The sequence below is a fragment of the Carassius auratus genome, chromosome 50 (genome assembly GCF_003368295.1).
Source record: "Carassius auratus strain Wakin chromosome 50, ASM336829v1, whole genome shotgun sequence".
NCBI lineage: Eukaryota > Metazoa > Chordata > Actinopteri > Cypriniformes > Cyprinidae > Carassius > Carassius auratus.
In genome coordinates, this window is record NC_039292.1 from 9,397,416 (window position 1) to 9,416,975 (window position 19,560).

At 36.2% G+C, this 19,560-nt stretch overlaps 1 protein-coding gene across 3 annotated transcripts; it reads right to left on the minus strand.

Moving 5' to 3' along the window:
• Positions 1-204: 204 nt before the first annotated feature.
• Positions 205-19,439, minus strand: LOC113066911 (tyrosine-protein kinase CSK-like). 3 transcript variants are annotated; one of them, XM_026239035.1, is made up of 13 exons: positions 18,928-19,439; positions 9,299-9,411; positions 9,064-9,177; positions 7,701-7,813; positions 5,317-5,536; positions 2,654-2,747; positions 2,460-2,525; positions 2,153-2,252; positions 1,979-2,069; positions 1,804-1,877; positions 1,449-1,644; positions 1,266-1,352; positions 205-939 (listed from the first exon to the last, which is right to left on the minus strand). In XM_026239035.1, the coding sequence occupies exons 2-13, from the start codon at positions 9,311-9,313 to the stop codon at positions 757-759; spliced, it is 1,353 nt and encodes a 450-aa protein (XP_026094820.1). In that variant the 5' UTR covers positions 9,314-9,411; positions 18,928-19,439; the 3' UTR covers positions 205-756. The 3 variants fall into 3 exon arrangements, with proteins under 3 accessions (XP_026094820.1, XP_026094821.1, XP_026094822.1); XM_026239036.1 differs by lacking the exon at positions 18,928-19,439 and adding an exon at positions 9,563-9,656; XM_026239037.1 differs by lacking the exons at positions 9,064-9,177; positions 9,299-9,411; positions 18,928-19,439 and adding an exon at positions 8,024-8,252 and having other exon boundaries at positions 7,701-7,857.
• Between the last annotated feature and the right edge of the window lie 121 nt (positions 19,440-19,560).

Sequence of the window (19,560 nt, forward strand, 5' to 3'; positions counted from 1 at the left end):
TTATCTGATCTGTTTTTGTGGCCTTTTCGTATAATTTCTAAATGATTTTATTATGATTTTATTAGAATTATAATTATTATTCTTAATTAAAGCATTCTGGTTTCCACACCAGCCACATTTCTTTCAAAGTTTATATTCATCCTTTGGGGTTTTGAGGCTCAGACAGACAAATGTTTGAAAAGAAGAGCAAGACAGCAGGAAATACGAGCACCTTTAAACAATGTATTAAAAAAAATACAAAGAAACAAGCTCTGGGGCGAGACAGACTTCTGGTGTGAAGGCACTGTGAAATGGAAGAAAGATTCTCTGGTGTATTTCATTGGCTACTGGAACTGAAAACAGTTGAACAGAAAACAATTGAGCATACGGTCTTCCATAAGTGCCAATTATTGTTTTTGGTTACAAGTCTTATGGGATCTGAATGTTTTGTCATATAGCATTTCTCATGACATTTATTGTGTGATGATATTAGCAGATTTTTCTAACTTTTTGGCAAAATATCCTATTTGCTAATCAAAATAATGAAGCGTATGAGGACATATCAGAGGAGGCCAAAGGATCTTATGAATCAAAAAGAGGTGAGTTGTAGTAGAGAAGGCCAGCCTCCCCAAAATTAAGAAAATCAAGCCATGAAAACGAAGCAAAATTAAGCAAAAAAAAAAAAAAGTCCACTGCTTTAGGAGTAGATTTTGGTCAGATTGTATGGGAATGGTCCCGTGAAGGTCGTCTTGTGTTTTTTCTATTAGTTTTTGTCTTTTATCGGTATAGCTCGTTGGCTATGATGTCTTGAAGTTGCTGTCTCAGTTCTCTGAAGCTAGGACGCTCCAAAGGGCCCAGAGTCCAGCACTGCTTCATGATGTCATACACCACCGCCGGACAGCCGTCTGGGGCGTCCATCTTGTAACCCTTCTCTACACGCGGGACAACCTCCTTCAGTGGCTGTAAGAACAGAGGATGAAGGACACAATTTAGGAAAAATGTGCTGATGTAGACCACAGAGTCCTCTACTGGTAGAATTTAATAATGTGGCATGTGCAGAAATCTTGCAAAACACTAAAACATATTATAATTAAGTTAAAACAAAATGTTTTTCAAATTTCTGGGTTGTTTCATATTTGACCAAAAGATGGGTTAAAATAAGATCATTATTAGTGAAACTAATTGAAATAATAATACCAAAATGAATCAATAAATTACATAAAAAGGATCACAAATGTATTTTTTATTGGTAATGTTTGTCATGTGTCAGATTCGAAGAGACTTACAATTCTTGGATAAGGTACCCGACCGAAGGAATAGATCTCCCACAGTAAGATGCCATAGCTCCATACATCTGACTTAGTGGAAAACATCTGTTCCAAACAGACGGGCAGAAATAACACAAAGATAAGAGGAGGTTTTTAAGATGTCTCTGTTTGAACATGTAAAAAGCAAAGTGGACACCACACCTTCTCCCTTAAGGCCTCAGGTGCAGTCCACTTAACAGGGAGTTTAGCTGTATCTTGAGTAGAGGATGCTTCCTTGGTGAGGCCAAAGTCACTGACTTTTGCTATGTTGTCTTCAGACACTAAAACATTACGAGCTGCCAGATCCCTGTGCACAAAGTTATTGGTCTCAAGATATTCCATCGCCTTGCAGACATCCCTAAAAAAAAAAAAAAAATTAAGAAAACATTTGAAAATGTAAAAAATTAACAATTTTTAAAAAATAATGTATTAATATTATAATTACAGATCAGACAAAGCAGGATGGGTGCCAAGGTTAAAAAAAACATATAAAAGATGTGATAAAAAAGAAACTCACATAGAGAAATTGATCAAACGGTCTCCACCAATAACAGTGCGTCCTCTGGAGCGCAGATAGTCCACTAGACTACCCTGAAAACAAGACATTAAAATAATGCTTTGCATGCTATAAAGACAAGATTAAATGCATACATCCATATACTGGATACATAAATCTCTGAGATAACACTGACCTTGGACATATACTCAGTGACAATGAAGAGGCTGCCCTTCTCTTCCACGATCACCCCCAGCAGCTGAACCAAGTTAGTATGCCGTAATTGCCTGTAATAATCAACATGAATATTGATATTTGAATATAAAAATATTAAAAGTGGTATTTTTAGATTTGATTGGGGAGGACATACGTCATGACAGACGCCTCTGCAACAAAGGCCTGTGCCGTTGCGTCATGTTTGATACACTTCACTGCTACTTTCTTGCCTCGGTAGTCTCCGACCATCACATCTTAGAACCAAAAAGAGCACATTTTTTAGCATAAATTAATGTAGTGTACTTCAAGATGCTATTAATATATTTGAGTTCATTTTTATAAGCTTTTGTATTTATTTATAAGCTTAAAAAAAAAAAAGTCACATCTGGGTCCTGAACCAAATTAATTTAGATTCAGTGATCTAGATGATATTTCTCAACAGAAAAAATAATCATCTGTACCTCCAAACTCTCCTTTTCCAATAGTCTGGTTAAGCTTCAGTTCTTTTCTATTCAGAGCCCAGCCACCTGTGGACAGGGACGATTAATGGTCCTATTAAAATATCTTTCATTAAACAAACCTTGAAGCCATGCAGAAACATAATTCACTATAGATCGAGAAATTCAAATGCGAGTATAGTCAAGAAGTATCTTACTCCTCGAGAACTCATCCTGGGCCGCCACAGATCCCTCCATGAGTTTAGGTTTGATAAGTCTGGTACAAAGTCCATCTGCGTCTTTAGTGTAGTGCTGTTAAAATGTACACACACAAGTTAAGATAGTTTACAAAAGAAGTACCTTGGAAGTATAATGATAAACTGTTAATGTTAATACCATGCTACATTTAATTTGAACAAATGAACTTTTGACTAAATTATGGAAATCAAGATGCAAATAAATGCACTTTATATAACTGTAAAAATTAAAACCAGGCTTGAACGTGTTATTTAAATGGACAATAACTCATGAAATATATTGTGCTTTTACTGTGTTTTAAGAATAAGCACATCCAAAGCAGTAAAGTTTGATGGCCAGCAGATGTCGCTGTATACGCATCTTCTCTTGATTCCGCGTGCGTTGCGTTTCCTCTCCTCAGATGAACACGTCCACACAGGAGACTACATTCTTATCATTTCAGAGCTGAAATACGCGTTTGTGATTCTATATGTCTGGACGCTATAACCGCGAGGCCAGACGATGAGATAATATTGTTACATGATTGAAACGGCATCGATTGGACTGTTGAAATGATCTGGAACCTGCGCTCGTTTCCTCTTTGTCACTTCCTCCTTATCAACTGTTCCAGGAACTGGAGCGCGCGCGTGTGTGTGAGCGCGCGCTCAAAATAACAACACATTTGCATGACTACACTCCAACAAACGCTGCAGCAATTCTTGGACGCACTAATAATGTCCCTGGCCAAATATTATTTCAGTTTCTAAAGTTAGGAACTCTCATGAATTAATATTGAAAAACTTTTTAAAAACATTTTTATTAGTGGCCTATACAATAGTCATGATCTAAAGTTTGTGATCGGTAAGGCTTTTCTAATGTTTCTAATAAAGGCTGCATTTGTTATGTGTTTTTTTATTCAGGATTGTTTGATGAGTAGATATAATTTTATTTTACATTTAAATCTTTTGTAACTATAAATATCTTTCACTTTTGATAAATTCAGTGCGTCCTTGCTGAATAAAAGTAATAATAATAAATAAAAAAACCTGTTAAACTTGCACTAATGAGCCATTACAGACAACAGTGGACAGTATCAATTTGCAGCTTTTATTTTGAATATCTCTCCACTGGTTTTCTGTTGAATTTTATCAGTTGTGTATTGCGGGAAGGATATAATCTGTGGTAGTTTAATCACAATGAACATAAAGGCTCATTGTAGACTGTTTAAGACTTGTCCACTTCTTTGTAAAGTGCACAAATGTTCAGCCGAGTCTATAAGGGTGGGAGAGAGAGAGTGAGAGGGCGACTGTAGCCAAAATTACAGTAAAGAATGTGTGGAATTCCGTAATAGAAAGGGTGAGGAGAGACTTGAGGAACCCATAGTGCCTCTGACCACTAAAGTCACCCAGACCTCAATCGAAAATAACCAGAGCAGTACAATCAACACTAAACTGAGGACGGATCACTGGTTAATCACACAGACCATCCCTAGTGAGGCCAATGGACAGTGGAATAAAAAAAAAAAAAGATATGTACAATTATACAAATGAGTTATTTACATTCTACATCTATGTAAAGTGGTTCTTTTGAAGCCTCCCTTTTCATTAGCGGTGCAGTCATCATGCCTTGTGCTTCAGGCTTGATTCTCACATCAAATGATGAGGTGTGCAATGCCCAGAGTATGAATGATGGACTCTTCTGATATGTGCCACTTAGCACCTACCCAGAACACCCAATGATCTGCAAAGAAATGCTAAAACCACTCAGAACACCTTAGCAACCGTATAGCAACACTCTGGCACACAATAAAAAACTTGTACGTTGGTTGCCAAAGTGGATTTGCACATGAAAATGGAAGTGGTGTAGTATATATATATATAATTATAATTATTAAGCATATATTACTACAGAAAATTGAAAGTAATTTTTATATATGCCAAAAATATATATAATTTTTTAGTATATATAAAAATAACATTATTGTTATTATTCCTATTAGTATATTATACTATATATAAGAATACCCATTTCAGTTTCCTTTCTCTAAAGTATGTTGTAAACAGTTCCATGTAAATACAGTGGTAAATGAATAGTAATCAATCAATGTTTTTTCATGGTATGCTTAATATTTCAAAATATCATGGTATTACATTACATCTGATGCATGACTGTGCCATAATATTGCTCTGGTAATCTGTTATGTAAGGGATGTTCTGCGAGTTAGTGTGACATTCGACTAGAGAAAGCTTCAGTTCACAGCTCTTGTTTAGCAATGTCATTTCCCCCAGCAAGCCTGGACTGAACCTTTGACCTCAAAGCACAAGGTGTGCCTGTATAAAATTGTTTCCTGGAGTCTATCGTAAATGCTTGGTCCATGTCTGTAGCCAGTACGTCTGATGTGGACTGACTTCCTGTTAGGGCTATTTTTGTATCTGTCTGGTGATCAATTTGAAAATGTTGACGGAGGCGGTGAGAGGACTCACAGGAAGAAGCCTGTTGGTTTCACAACCCGCTGGGCTAACTTTGGAATGTACTTGCTGACCATTTACTTTAAGCATTTTACCAATCACCCATAAGACCATACATAGACCTGTTAGTTATGAAAACAACAACTTTGACCAGGTCATAAGCCAACAACCCTCACCTCCATGAGCTGCATGAGGTTTTCAAAGTACTCCTCCTCATCGATGGATAGTTTGCCGTTGTGGTAGATGATGCGGTAATGCTCCACCTTGCCGTCGCAGCTGACACACAAGGTGTAGTCGCCAGGGTAGTTTGTGCTCTCCCGCACCAGGAAGAGGCCTGTCTCTGGGGGGTAAAGCAGCCTCTCGGCCTGCTCACGTGTGATCTTTCCATGGAACCATCTGAGTGACCACAGATAAAGGACATTAGTTTGCTCTGTTCATCTTTTACAAGTCATAGCATTGCATACTTTGTGTTGCTGTGGTCTGATGAAGAGGAGTTTTTAAGTCAGTTGATCAAGTTTATAAAGTGTAAAGTGCATAAATAAAATCTGTAAGCATTACACAGTTCCACACTTACTAATGCATGACTCTCATGAGCTAGTTCATTTAATGAACCCAGAATTTACTGTTTTGAACCAGTCTGATGCTTTGATTCAATATTCAATGAAGAGGCCAAAGATACTGTTTTTTAATTATTAGAACAAACTGTTTTGTGATGTTTGAATAAGAGTGTTTGCTATATAAATAAATGTTAATGTGGAGTTAACATTAGCCAGTTCTTTTAATGAATAGGTCAAAAAGATTCATGAACCCACAAAGTTATCATTTTGAATCAGTGTTGCGCTTTGAATCATGAATCTTAAATTGTTTTATTTTCATATTGTCTAATTGTCTAAATTCTGAATAAATGCTAAATTAATTAATGTAATCTAATTCGCAAATTAATGATATGAGCCGTTTCTATAAATTTACAGATGAAAGAGACTTTGAATTTGTGTGTTAACATTTAATGCAAAAAACAACAACAAAACCGTTGCTGTATTGGTATTTTTCATTTAAAAAAACCTAGTGTCCCAAAAATAGTATTGTTTTAACATAAAATCTATTTCAGTTATGAATTTCCCGTATGAATTAAATCAATGTATTCTGATTAGCAAATGACTCTTAAGAATCAGTTCTTTTAATGAATCGAGTCAGAAAGACTCATTAAATCACAGATGTTCAATTTGAATCTGTCAAATGCTTTAAAATTATTTAATAAAGTTGTTAATTAAAAGTTTTGTTGCAGTAAATACCATTTTATGTAGAAAAACCCAATGTCACAAATATTGCATTGTTTTTAGTATGCAGTCTGGACTGAATGATAAGAGAAAACTGTACTGATATAATAATAATTATATTATTCTTAATTTGAAATTATGACAAATTGCTTGTGATGTTCCTCGTTTGAAAGATGCTTCAGATAAAATTAATAAACACAGTCCGATTCAGAATGTCTCTGATGAGGGGGTTCTTTTAACGAATCAGTCAAAAAAAATAAAAAAAAAAATAAAAAAAAACACTTTGAATCACTACAAACAGTGTTGCTGTAATGGTATTTGACCTCAAAAACACTCAAATGTTTCACCATAGGGCCAACTATTGGGAAAATCTAGTAAAAAACACTGATTCAAGTACATAACATTGTGCACAAGACTGAGAAACGGAAGCTAAATTACAGGCTTCCAAAAGAAGCGCTGGCCTTGCCTGGCCCTTCTGCGGCTTCCCTGGCATGACAAACATCCAATCTGTATCTCCCAATTACCCACACATATACATACACACCATCGAAAATAAACCAAAGCTGTGCACTTACCAAAGACTAGACAGCAAAAAAAAAAACGACCTCTACTGTCACACTATGCTAAAGACAAACACATCTAAAACTAAACCTTCCATTACACATGGCTAAAAGCAGACATCCAGATCCCATACATAAGGTTTGAAGGACTCACTTGACGCTGCAAGCTAAGCTCGTCTTGCCACGCTAAATAAAACGGAGACATCAGCGTCATTATATCAATTGTTTCTTCTAAAAGCAGCAAGCAATTGAAGAATATCACATGCTCTCTTACGGCCGAACCCTAATTGCGATGCATGTCTCTGGGCGGCCTTTGCATATTACATGGTGAGAGAAGGACATTTTTCACTGGCCTGAGTGCTGCCATTTGTATAACACTCGGATTTCTCCTTGCTTTTTTAAACAGCTGGCCGATTCAAACAGCTGGACCAGAAAGCAGGAAGACATTTGTGTATTATTACAGATATACTATAGTAGGTGATCTGTGATGTTATCAGTGATAAATATAGCCTGCTATTGTTTGAAAGTATAAAACTCACATAAACACTCTCTCTTATCATAATTCAAGTGAAGATCAGTGAAAACAAAACTAACTTATATATATATATATATATATATATATATATATATATATATATATATATATATACACACATACACACACACACACACACACACACACACACACACACATATATGAAAAGCATTGAACTATGTACTTACGGCATGAGGCTCAGTTTTCCGCCTGATTTCACTCCTTCTCTCTTCTGAACGTAGTTTGCTGGTATGGTACCCTCTCGTCCTGCTGAGTTTTTCGCTTTGTACCAGTTTGGATCCTGGAAGGAAGCACCAGCAAACCAATTGTAAATGAACAGCTGCCCTAAAATGAAAATGTGTTCTTTTATATTTAACCTTCATGTCATTCCAAACCCATAAGACAATTTCTGACGTAAACCACAGAACAAGATATTTAGCAGGATGTTCACGCTGCACATTTCAATACAGTAAACATTTATTCCTGACTTAAATTTCAGTCTGTTGCTCACACTTATCTGTTGTATGGCACATTTATGATATTTTCAAGCCATTTTGGGACCGTGGCAGCCACTAGTTCCTATTCACTTTCGCTGTACCAGGGTTTCATCAGGGTTTATAAGCTCAAATGTAAAACTTTTTGAGAGCTTTTTCAGACCTGCACAAATAAAATTACTACCATATGAGAGCGGAAGGGCAATGTCTACAGTAACATGTTAAACTGTAAAATGACCGTAAAACACATGATTTACAGTTCAGATAAAAGTTTTCACAAAAACAAAAGGTTTTATATAATGACACACTTTTTAGACTTTAAAAGCCATAAGTATTAATTAATATATTAATTGAAACAATTATAAGCAATAAATTAGAAAAAAAAAAAAAAAAAATACATTTTACTGTTTCGATTTTTATAATGCATTATCTTCAGTTCATAGCGGGTTAAAAACATGGGTTGAAAAACAGCCTCAATACTGTGTTCCTGCAACACCAGAGCATACTTATATGAAGTATGCCTTTAATATATATATTGGCACACATTTCCTCTAAAATCTTTACAAATACTTTACTGTTCAAACGTTTGTGGTACGTTTTCACAGAGCGAATGAATTAAATATAATCAATAATTCATAGGAAATAACAATAGGGAAATACATTTATAATATTGGTAAATATTTTAAATATTTCTATTTCAAATAGATGCTGTTTTTTGAACTATTTATCAAGGAATAAAAAAAAAAAAAAAATCAGTTTCAACAAAAAAATTCAGCGGTTCTCAATATTGAAAATAAAACAAGTGTTTCTTCAACAGAAAATCAGCATATTAGAATGATTTCTGAAGGATCATGTGACACTGAAGACTGGAGGAATGGCTGCTGAAATACAGCACAGGAATAAATTACATTTTAAAATGTTCACATTTATTCAACCACATTTTGAAAATGTAATATGTTTTCAGTAATAAAATTCAGTTTTATTTTTTACGTTTTAAAATTAAAAGGATCATTTTGAGGGACTAAATACATGTCATTCTTACATTTCAGAAATTTACCTTAGTTACTCCAATTATAGTGAGGACATCCCCTTTGCACATAGGCAAGTCCTGCTCAGCCGTTCCAGGGAAGTTGTACCTGGCCACACACTCGGTGCCCGGAGGCCAGATTGTCTAGAGAGGGGAATGGGATATTAAGGAAAAGCCCTTGATGTCAACACAGGATGCTGTATAAATGAAATAAAGTCATAATTTACATAACATCCTAATGGCAACATTTCAAGGCTTGCGTTACCTCAAAGGTAGACATAGCTGAGGGAAGTCGTCCTCTCACAGTCGACCCGTTTCAGCCGGTAACATCAGAGCTGAGCCTGAGGCGTACAGCTGCAGCCAGAACTGGCCAAAGATCTATGAATAAAAAAATATATATATACACACACATTTATTCATTATTGAAAGCACTTTAAATTCAAATAATAATACCATTTAATCCATCACTTAAAAAAACATTTACACTTGCAAAAGACAAATTTAAACAATGACTCAAAATTAGATTTACCAAGCATGTCAGCAAACACAGTTTACCAGCAAATAAGGTTCAAGCACACACACTTTCAAAGGGGAAGTGGCGGCTGTAGATTTTCCGATGCCTCAGACAGGAAGAAGGGCTGAACAGCAAGCAGGCTTGCAAAAAGCCTGTTAAATATTCAGTGTGAGCAGAGGGCATCAAGCCAGCCTTAAAACAAACACTTTACACTTGGAAAAGCCTCTACCTATAGCCTAGACCAAAGCTAAATATACTGATGAACAGTGTTGGGGGTAACACACTTTAAATAACAAGGGTTACGTAATCGGTTTACTTTTTTCAAGTAACTAGTTTTAAAAAAGAAATTCTAGGAGGCAACGTAATATTGCAATGCATCACTTTTAAAAGTAACTTCCCCCAACACTGCTGATGAACCTATATGACCAATCATGGATCTTTTAAATCGTCAGAAACTTTATATAGGATAATAAATCACAAATTAGCTCACTTCTTGTTTTGGGAGTATACACACACACACACACACACACACTTTCAGGTACATCCATTTTTTGGAGACTGTTGAGATACCAAAATATGTGAAATTAAATAAACTAAGTAACATTAAAGCAGTGATACACTTTTTTTTCTTATCATGCTGGTCTGTTATTGTGGCAGATTTCAGATAAATATGCAGGTCAATCAGATGTTTCTATGCCAGACTAATTCTTAAAGTCCAAGTCGCCACCAGATTAGATCTAGTTCTGTTAACTCAAAGATCTGGCTCTGTGAGGCTTGGGCTCTTCATGTTACTCATGAGGTTAAATAAAGCTGTGGTTTTCCACAAATAAAAATATATTACTATGAAAAAAAATTAAGCTCACACCACAGCTTGAGAACACCAGAAATCAGAAATGAGAAGTAAAAAAAATAAAAAAAATGTTTCGCTTTCGTGGTGATGAGCAATGTGAATCTGAAAGTTATTATCGCTCTCTTTCCACTATGACAAGTTTTGTAGGGAGAAGAAACTTCTGAACAAACTAAAACAAATGACACATGCGAGTCTGCCATCCTCACGTAACGCCCTCATGGGAACAAATTAGCAGGCAGATTTTCTGGACGATTTCTCACGGGAATTTTACAACACCTGGAATCAGTAACCAAATGTACCAGAAACATTTCTGCTCGACATTAACAGAAAACGTAGCTGCAACTGAGCAGTTAGTTCTAGGCGGAAATCTAACAAATAATCTATTACACAGAAATAGTGCTTTAAAAGTCCACATAAAACAGCATTCCCAACCCATTTTGTTTCATAATGTGATGTATTTCTGAACAAAACAGAAAATCCAACGAGAAGAGAAGGTGCTGGACTGGATTTTATTCATCGGTGCCATTCATTTGTGCACAATACGATAAGGAACGGTCATTAAGAAAGTAAACAGGCTGTGTTTTGTTGACTTTAAAGGCTGTGCAAGTTTGTTTTGATACCATTTGCAGGCATTTGCAACCGTTTTCTATCATTCTTTGTGTGGAGCAATGAAATTCACACACCAGTTCAACCCTCCCACCTTATTTTCAGAAGTGCAGTGTATGCGGCGTGCTTGTGAACTAGATATGGTACAACTCTGAGCGCGTTGACCTCTTTAATATGTCAACCAACACTGACTGCCAATCTATCAGTTCAAAGTATCTCTGGCTTGAAAGCTGCAGCAAGCTCCACAACATGAAGTCACTTCCTGCATGAGCTGCTGAGACTAAAACGGTCTTCCTGTATTGGTACGCAGGCATTGGTGGGTGATGAGCACTATGGGTTAAAGGGTGCTGGCAAGAGTAGCAGACAGCAAAAGGGGCACCAACAATCCACAGGAGCCCTCACAGTGAGGATATAACACACTTTCCTTTAAAAACAGTCTACACCTGCTGCTCTGATAACCTAATTATATATGTGAAATGAACTGTGCAATAAAAAAATGCCACAGGTTTAGTGAAAGAAGTGGCAGGAAGACATTTTGTTTCAACTGAACTAACCTCCTCTTCACAGCATTTGCCAAAAAATGCAATGAGCTATTAATATCACTCTCTCATAATCCAAATGTTTGTCATTGAAGCTACCTGTGCTTAACAAGACACTTTATTAGTGCTTTTTGCTAAGGCGTTCATTAGTATTACTCATCATCACATACATCATTTAACACATATACTTAGAGATGTGAACGGTACCTCTAACCTCAAGCAATACACTTTTGGTAAAGAACTCGATCTGAAATTGTTCTCTTGCGCGAAAAATGATAAAACAAAAGAAAATCCCATTGATTTTCATTAAAGGATCTGCCCATAACACTTTAGCAACCACCTATAAACTAATTTAAATTATATGCTAACCGGAAAAATGTGAATTAACAGACTTGCATTAAATAACTTGACTGTCAGACTGACATGAAGCTGTGGAAACCATCCAGAACATAAAACAACCGTAACATCACCCTAAACAACCGTAACATAGGGAAACAATGATGATCATGTGAAAACACCTAAATAAATTAAATGTGTGCCACATCAAAAAAGCAGGATACTGCCAAATCTGAGCAATATCCAACCACAAATACAGTTAATTTAGAAAACAAGAGTTTGACACTCAAAGAGGAATGCATCCACCAATCAAAATCAATGAGGCTATTCTGTGATCAGAAACAATTTTGGGGTGTGCCTTGGCAAAACCCTTGTTATAAATGATATCATTGTTTGAGGACTGCATCGGCAGGGCTACGCCTCGCACAAGAGAACTTTTCATTCCTTGAATCTCTAAAAACTTGCAGCAGACTTTTGGAGGCCAGCAGGCAGCTTACTGGCACTAAACAGGAAACTCTGGTGGCTTGAAGATGACAGGGTCTACGGAAGTTTCTAGAGGCTATGATGCAGAACCAGACTTTGACAAAAGTGTCTTTGTATGCCAGAACTGGACTCTCCAACCCAGCTTTATCAAGGCTGAGTCAAATGGACATCGACTTTGGTTTTAAGGACAACTTAAATCATCCTTAAAAATCCTTTATGCAACTGCACAACAAGCATAAGTGTTTAGTAAAGGTGTTGAGTAGTCTCGCATAGCCAGACCTTCAGACTGACGGCAGAAGGTCTGGAAACCTTGGCCGCTTTAATGCCTAAGGCCATTTGACTGACAGATAAAACAACAAATCATGTTTTGTTCCGTTGCACGTCATGTTTAGGGGCATGAAAATATCCCCACAATAACAGACTGTGTGTAAAAACTCTATGCCGCGAACTTTAAATATTTCACATACATTTTCAAATTCAGTATCTCAGAAAATTAGAATATAACTTAAGACCAATACAAAAAAGGATTTTTAGAAAACTAAAAAGTATAAAAATGAAAAGTATGAGCATGCACAGAACTCAATTCTAGTTGGGGCTCCTTTTGGCTGAATTACTGCAGCAATGCGGCGAGGCATGGAGTCGATCAGTCTGTGGCACTGCTCAGGTGTTATGAGAGCCCAAGTTTCTCTGATAGTGGCCTTCAGCTCTTCTGCATTCTTGGGTCTGGCATATCGCATCTTCCTCTTTGCAATTATCTATGGGGTTAAGGTCAGGTGAGTTTGCTGACCAATTAAGAACAGGGATACTATAGTCCTTAAACCAAGTACTGAAAGCTTTGGCATTATGTGCAGGTGCCAAGTCCTGTTGGAAAAAGAAATCTGCATCTCCATAAAGTTGGTCAGCAGCAGGAAGCATGAAGTGCTCTAAAACTTCCTGCTATACGGCTGTGTTGACCTTGGACCTCAGAAAACACAGTGGACCACCAGCAGATGATATGGCACCACAAACCATCACTGACTGTGGAAACTTTACACTGGACCTCAAGTAACGTGGATTGTGTGCCTCTTCTCTCTTCCTCCAGACTCTGGGACCCTGATTTCCAAAGGAAATGCAAAATTTACTTTCATCAGAGAACATAACTGTGGACCACTCAGCAGCAGTCCAGTCCTTTTTGAAGTGAGACGCTTCTGACCCTGCTTGTGGCTTGACACAAGGAATGCGACAGCTGAAACCCATGTCTTACATACGTCTGTGTGTAGTGGTTCTTGAAGCACTGACTCCAGCTGCAGTCCACTCTTTGTGTATCTCCCCCACATTTTTGAATGGGTTTTGTTTCACAATCCTCTCCAGGGTGCAGTTATCCCCATTGCTTGTACACTTTTTTTCTACCACATCTTTTCCTTCCCTTCGCCTCTCTATTAATGTGCTTAGACACAGAGCTAGCCTCTTTTGCAATGACCTTTTGTGTCTTGCCCTCCTTGTGCAAGTTGTCAATGGTCATCTTTTGGACAACTGTCAAGTCAGCAGTCTTCCCCATGATTTTGTAGCCTACAGAACTAGACTGAGAGACCATTTAAAGGCCTTTGCAAGTGTTTTGAGTTAATTAGCTGATTAGAGTGTGGTACTAGGTGTCTTCAATATTGAACCTTTTCACAATATTCTAATTTTCTGAGATACTGAATTTGGGATTTTCCTTAGTTGTCAGTTATAATCATCAAAATTAAATATATCAGTCTGTGTGTAATGAATGAATATACTATACAAGTTTCACTTTTTGAATGGAATCAGTGAAATAAATCAACTTTTTTAATTCTAATTTTATGACCAGCACCTGTAATTAGTTTGAAACTACTATTAATTTGGTTAAATATAGTAATATTTTTAATATTCCACTTTGTGAAAGCTTCTTCATGTTTAAAACCAATTAAGTTTAAATCAAGCAAATATAAATGCAAAAAATGATTTACAATCTATTAAATTTGTTAAAATGTAAAAAAAAAAATCAGATTCTTTTTAGATTACTGGTGTGTGTGTATACACACTCAAAGACATTCACTTTAGACTTTATCATGTCTAAGATTCCATTCATTTATGATTAATTAATTATGGTTAATGACTTTTTTCCAGACCCACTTTAACTCTCATACAGAGGCCGTCCTGATCATCTTTTCAGTTTGGACCTGAAACAAAGCCTGCAGGCTATTAAACCAAATGCCTTTGAATGTCACACAATACATCATACACTGTGATTTATGCTGTTGTGTTCAAAGCGAAGCACGTGTGAGAGCAGCAGTGAGACTCAGTAGGGGACTGGGGAGGCATGACTGTTTCCTCCAGGCCACACGAGGAACCAGGAAAACAACTTCAATGAGAGAGAACAGAGACGTGATGTGCTCAGAGATAGAGTGGATTCCAGCCTCACAGCCTTTCATTCCCTAAACCCATCTACTTCATATCCTCTTAACAAAACATCTGATCTATTAGAACGCTTACAAAATACTTCTATGGGTCAGCGTACGATCCCCAACGCTTGGATGCTTTACAGTCCTCCATTTCAGCAACAAATGGAGCAAGCATGTTAATTTAATGAGTACAGTCAGTATGTTTCAGGAGGGCCGCTGGAGATATGCTCTCTATTTTTGGATCCGTTATGAAGTGCTAATGTGTCAGGGTTTGTATCCATGCTCAATATCAGGCATTCATTCACAAATATTTGATGATCTTCAAGGTTCTTCAGAAAGGCTTCACTGAACAAACTGCTTTAGTCTGTAGTTATGACATAGATATAGGAAATTTACAGTATAGCACAGACATTATTTAGATAGACAACAAGAAATACTAATCCAATCCTCCTGATGTTAACAAAATGTGCTGAAACATTCTTTCAATGACAAAAAGAATTGTACATGAATATGATAATCATGATGATTCCATCTGAAACGGTTACTGTACCACAATTGTACTATTTTTTTGTAAAGGCAATCATTGCATTTTTGCCGCTGAATGGGTATGAGAAGATGAAAATGATATAAGTGAAAAGCAGCATTATGAAATGTGGGATTCTTGTGCACTAGGGCAAGATCCAACAGGTTGAGAGATTGAGACCTCAGGTATTCTGCTCAACTATATTCTGCACATCACACAAAGGTTTCATGAGATTGTTTACTTGGAAGCTGATAAGACCAAACTGAGCACACACAGCCATGCTATCATCTCATCTTATCAATAAACAAATTAAAATAATACACACTAAAAAAGGGCTGCTGAAAATTCAGGTAAGGAAGAAACTAAATTTTAAAATATATTCAAATAGATTTATTTTATTTAGATATATTGTATTTGTGATCAAATAAATGCAGCATTGGTCATTCTTTCAAAAACATGAAGTAAAAAAAAAAACATTACTGGCCCCATGATTCAAAATTGATAGCATTTAAATTGTGTGTGTATGCATGTATGCATGTATGTATATATATATATATATATATATATATATATATATATATATATATATATATATATATATATATATATATATATAGAACGTGGCCTTTAAGTTATAAATAATTACCTTCATTTTAGATCATGTTACGCATTATAAATAATTTATTGCAGTAACAAAAAGCCACTTGACTATACTGTTCAACAAAATAATTTATATATATATATAATATATATAAATATACACACACACACACACAGGTTATTTTAGTAATAATCCTCAGTTCCACATGTAATCATACATGGACACTGTGATCATATGGGAGGCCCACCAAGAAATTCCTCATGCATGTCATTAATATTCATGCACAAATTTCCATGGTGATGGAAGACAAAGCATTCCTACAAAGGCCACAGGGAAATACAGTGTAGGGGAGGATACTGAGAGAATGACCATTTTCATTCTGAAATATTATCATTATATGATAGAATATTACTGAATATATTTAGCTTTAATGTAAATAAAAAGCATACATTTATTATAGCGAATATAAATAGAAAAAATATAAATTATATAAATTTCATAAACCTAAAAATGATGTGAACTAAGAAAAGTGAGATTACTAATATATATATATATATATATATATATATATATATTCATTTTCTCATAAGATTGGATTGGAGATTATTATTTAAAAAACAATCAAAGACCCCAGTAAATGAGGATCACATTGGGTGTATATCATTCATTAGCCCTCATAATAACACCCAGTTATTTCCTTCAGTTCTGTTCCCACAAGGCTTTTTAAGCTCCACAGTGTCATGGCAGGGGGCGTCTCACACCAGCTTGACCCCTCTGGGCAGAGCTGCTCCTCCAGCTCCCTTTGATGCTTAATTACTGCTCGGTCATCTACTGACAAGCCACTGTGACAGTAGAGATGACCAGCATCAACAAGGTGAGCTCTACAACCAAACAGGAAACTAGAACAGCTTCAGTTTAGCTCTGATCCTCTAACAGAAGACTTGGCATATAACATCACACAATGCAGCTGGACAGTATCTGTCCCCTTATTTTGAAAGGCAAAATAACACTGCAAAGAGATTTGACAGCAATGAGCGCTATCAGTTTCCCATGTCAGGCTCTGTAAGGAAGCGTTGTTATAAAACTGAGTAGTATATGAGAACATGTAAAACTGCAAAATGCTTAAAGGACAGCAGTTTAGCAGCAGGGGAAATCCCTGAAATCAGAAATACAGAAAGACATTAATTCTGACAGATACTTTGAGATGCAACCAAGCTCAACTGAGGAGTTCTTTGGTGTGAATTAAAGGAACTGAACAGGAAGTGCTGTTTTCATGCTCTTCAAAAGAGGGGCTCTGCTTTTAACGGCCATCTCTGAGATGACAAGGACAGCTGATACGGTTTTAAGCAAAAAAAGAATGAATGAAGGCAGAAAATAGTTACACATATAATGATGACAAAGAAGACATTCTAGAATGGCTGCCCAGTTGACAATTCAACTAAAAAAACTAAACAAAAAAAAAAAATACAAATCTATCATAATTTATTCAAATCTCATTTTGTTCCAAAGCTGTAGAAAGTAAAAAGTACATTTTTAAAGAATACACATGGGAACTGTGTCTGTGAAGCCCCAACACACAAAAGCACCATAAAAGTACCTTAAAAATATCCATATGACTTTGCACTATATTCCGAGTATTATGACTCTTTGCAGTAGAAGCATGCTGAAATCTAAGTCATTATTTCCTGAAAATCTTCCCATACTTTGAACCTTTAAGAGCTTATGACTATTACATACCAACATTTTTCAAAAAAGCAGTGGTTTTTTTTAAGTATAACTGAGATACTATTATAGTTCCTACTAATATTTTACATTTTAGTATTAATTTTAGTTAGTTTATGAATTTATTTATTTTACATTTTGCGTTTTGTGTCATTATCAAAGTCTGTATAGTTTTTATGAATTTTACTTCGGTTTTAGTTTGTTATTTTAGTAAATGAAGTTAAATGGATTTTATTTAGTATTTTATTATTTTTATTATTGAACATATTTTATACTAAATGAAAATGAGAAATGTTGGCAACTAGCTGAAATATAAATACATTTGAACATTATTATATTTTGAGTTAATGTTTATTTTAAGTCCCTGAACATAGCATATAATAAACTGGGTAAAAAGACACGTAATTGCCAACACCACCAATTGTCAAATAAAAGTCATTTTTTTGAGCCCATTTCAGTGGTTTACTGGCAACCACTGGAATAATGTGCATTGGATATATGAATTATTTTTATGAAACTTTTACTGTCCTAAGCATTACTGTCCACATTCATTTTTATTACGTAAAAAAAAGTTTTTTTTCACGTTGGTCTGGAAATTCATAAAAAAAAATTTGTAAATAAAGAGAAAGTCATGTTTGAAACATGACAGTGACTAGTTTGGGGAACTGGTCCTTTAAAATCTGCACTTTAACAGAAGGAAGTGACCTTTGGATTTCAACCTTTCTAAATCCATCTCATTAATATTAATGAAGGCAAAACACACTGAAGCCTTTCTACTATGATTTGAATAACTGCCCTTTTATCATGGGAATTTTTTCTTGCTCAAATAGCATGTAACAGGTAAGTTACTGAACTGTATGTGTTCAGTAGTAAATGTTACCCTGGCGTCCCTTGACAGCTCAAAAAAAAATGAGTGTCTCTCACCAAATCTCCAGTTCAATCACACATTCAGATGTTGTTATTAAACACTCACAAAACCATGACAACATAACAATCCCAGCATGATGCTGATGGGCAACAGCACTGCTGATCCAATCAGGACATTGAAAGAGACAATACATCTTAAATTGGGACTAGTCCATTATGCACCATCCAATGCATCTTGCACAGATGCTTTAAGTCGATTAACAAATCATGAATGACCTCCAATGCAGGAGCCTCAAGTGGCTCTTATTTGGACAGCTGGGAAGCAGACCCTCGCATTCAAATTCAGAAACAATGTGCCCATTCTTAGACATGCAGAAGGTTTAAAGAAGCAAAAAGGTGGTTAAGATCATCAAGCTGTAATATTGGCATAATACATAATACAAAAGAGTACCTATGTGTTCCGTGGATGATCAGCCCTTGATGTCCAAAAGCCTTAAAGTTAGAGATGTTTCAGGCTTGTCCACTAAGTCCATGTGTGGGTCAAACCCACTAGATCGTATCAAAAGAAGATTCAGAAGCAGTCACTCACACATTCAGCAAAACGGATCTTCCAGAGAGCTTTACTCGAACATCAATGTAGACAAAAGATGACCAGCTCGTCTTAGAAGACAAATATTATCCCCCAAAACCGTTAAAGACTGCAGCGACTGAATTCTCTTCAATTTAAAAACATGGCGCGCGAGGAAACAAACGGCTCGGCTTAAAAACACAACTGTTGCAGCGTTTCACAAACGGTAAAATTCGATCAACGTTACGCCGCCTGAAGCGAGCCGTTTGTATGCGTAACGGAAGCGCAGCACACCCAGGGGCTACGATTTTACACACACATACATGCATACAGCCAGCCACTTGAAAAGGAAACGCACTTCTTCAGACAGCCCCGTGCGTAGTGCGCATGTGCGTGCATTGACAATTATACTACGGAGAAGGCTTAGCTTATGAATATTAATTAATTGTCGAGATGTGATTTGATGATAGCAAGACGCTGGTAGGTGGGCGGCAGGTTGCTGGCCAATTAGGAACG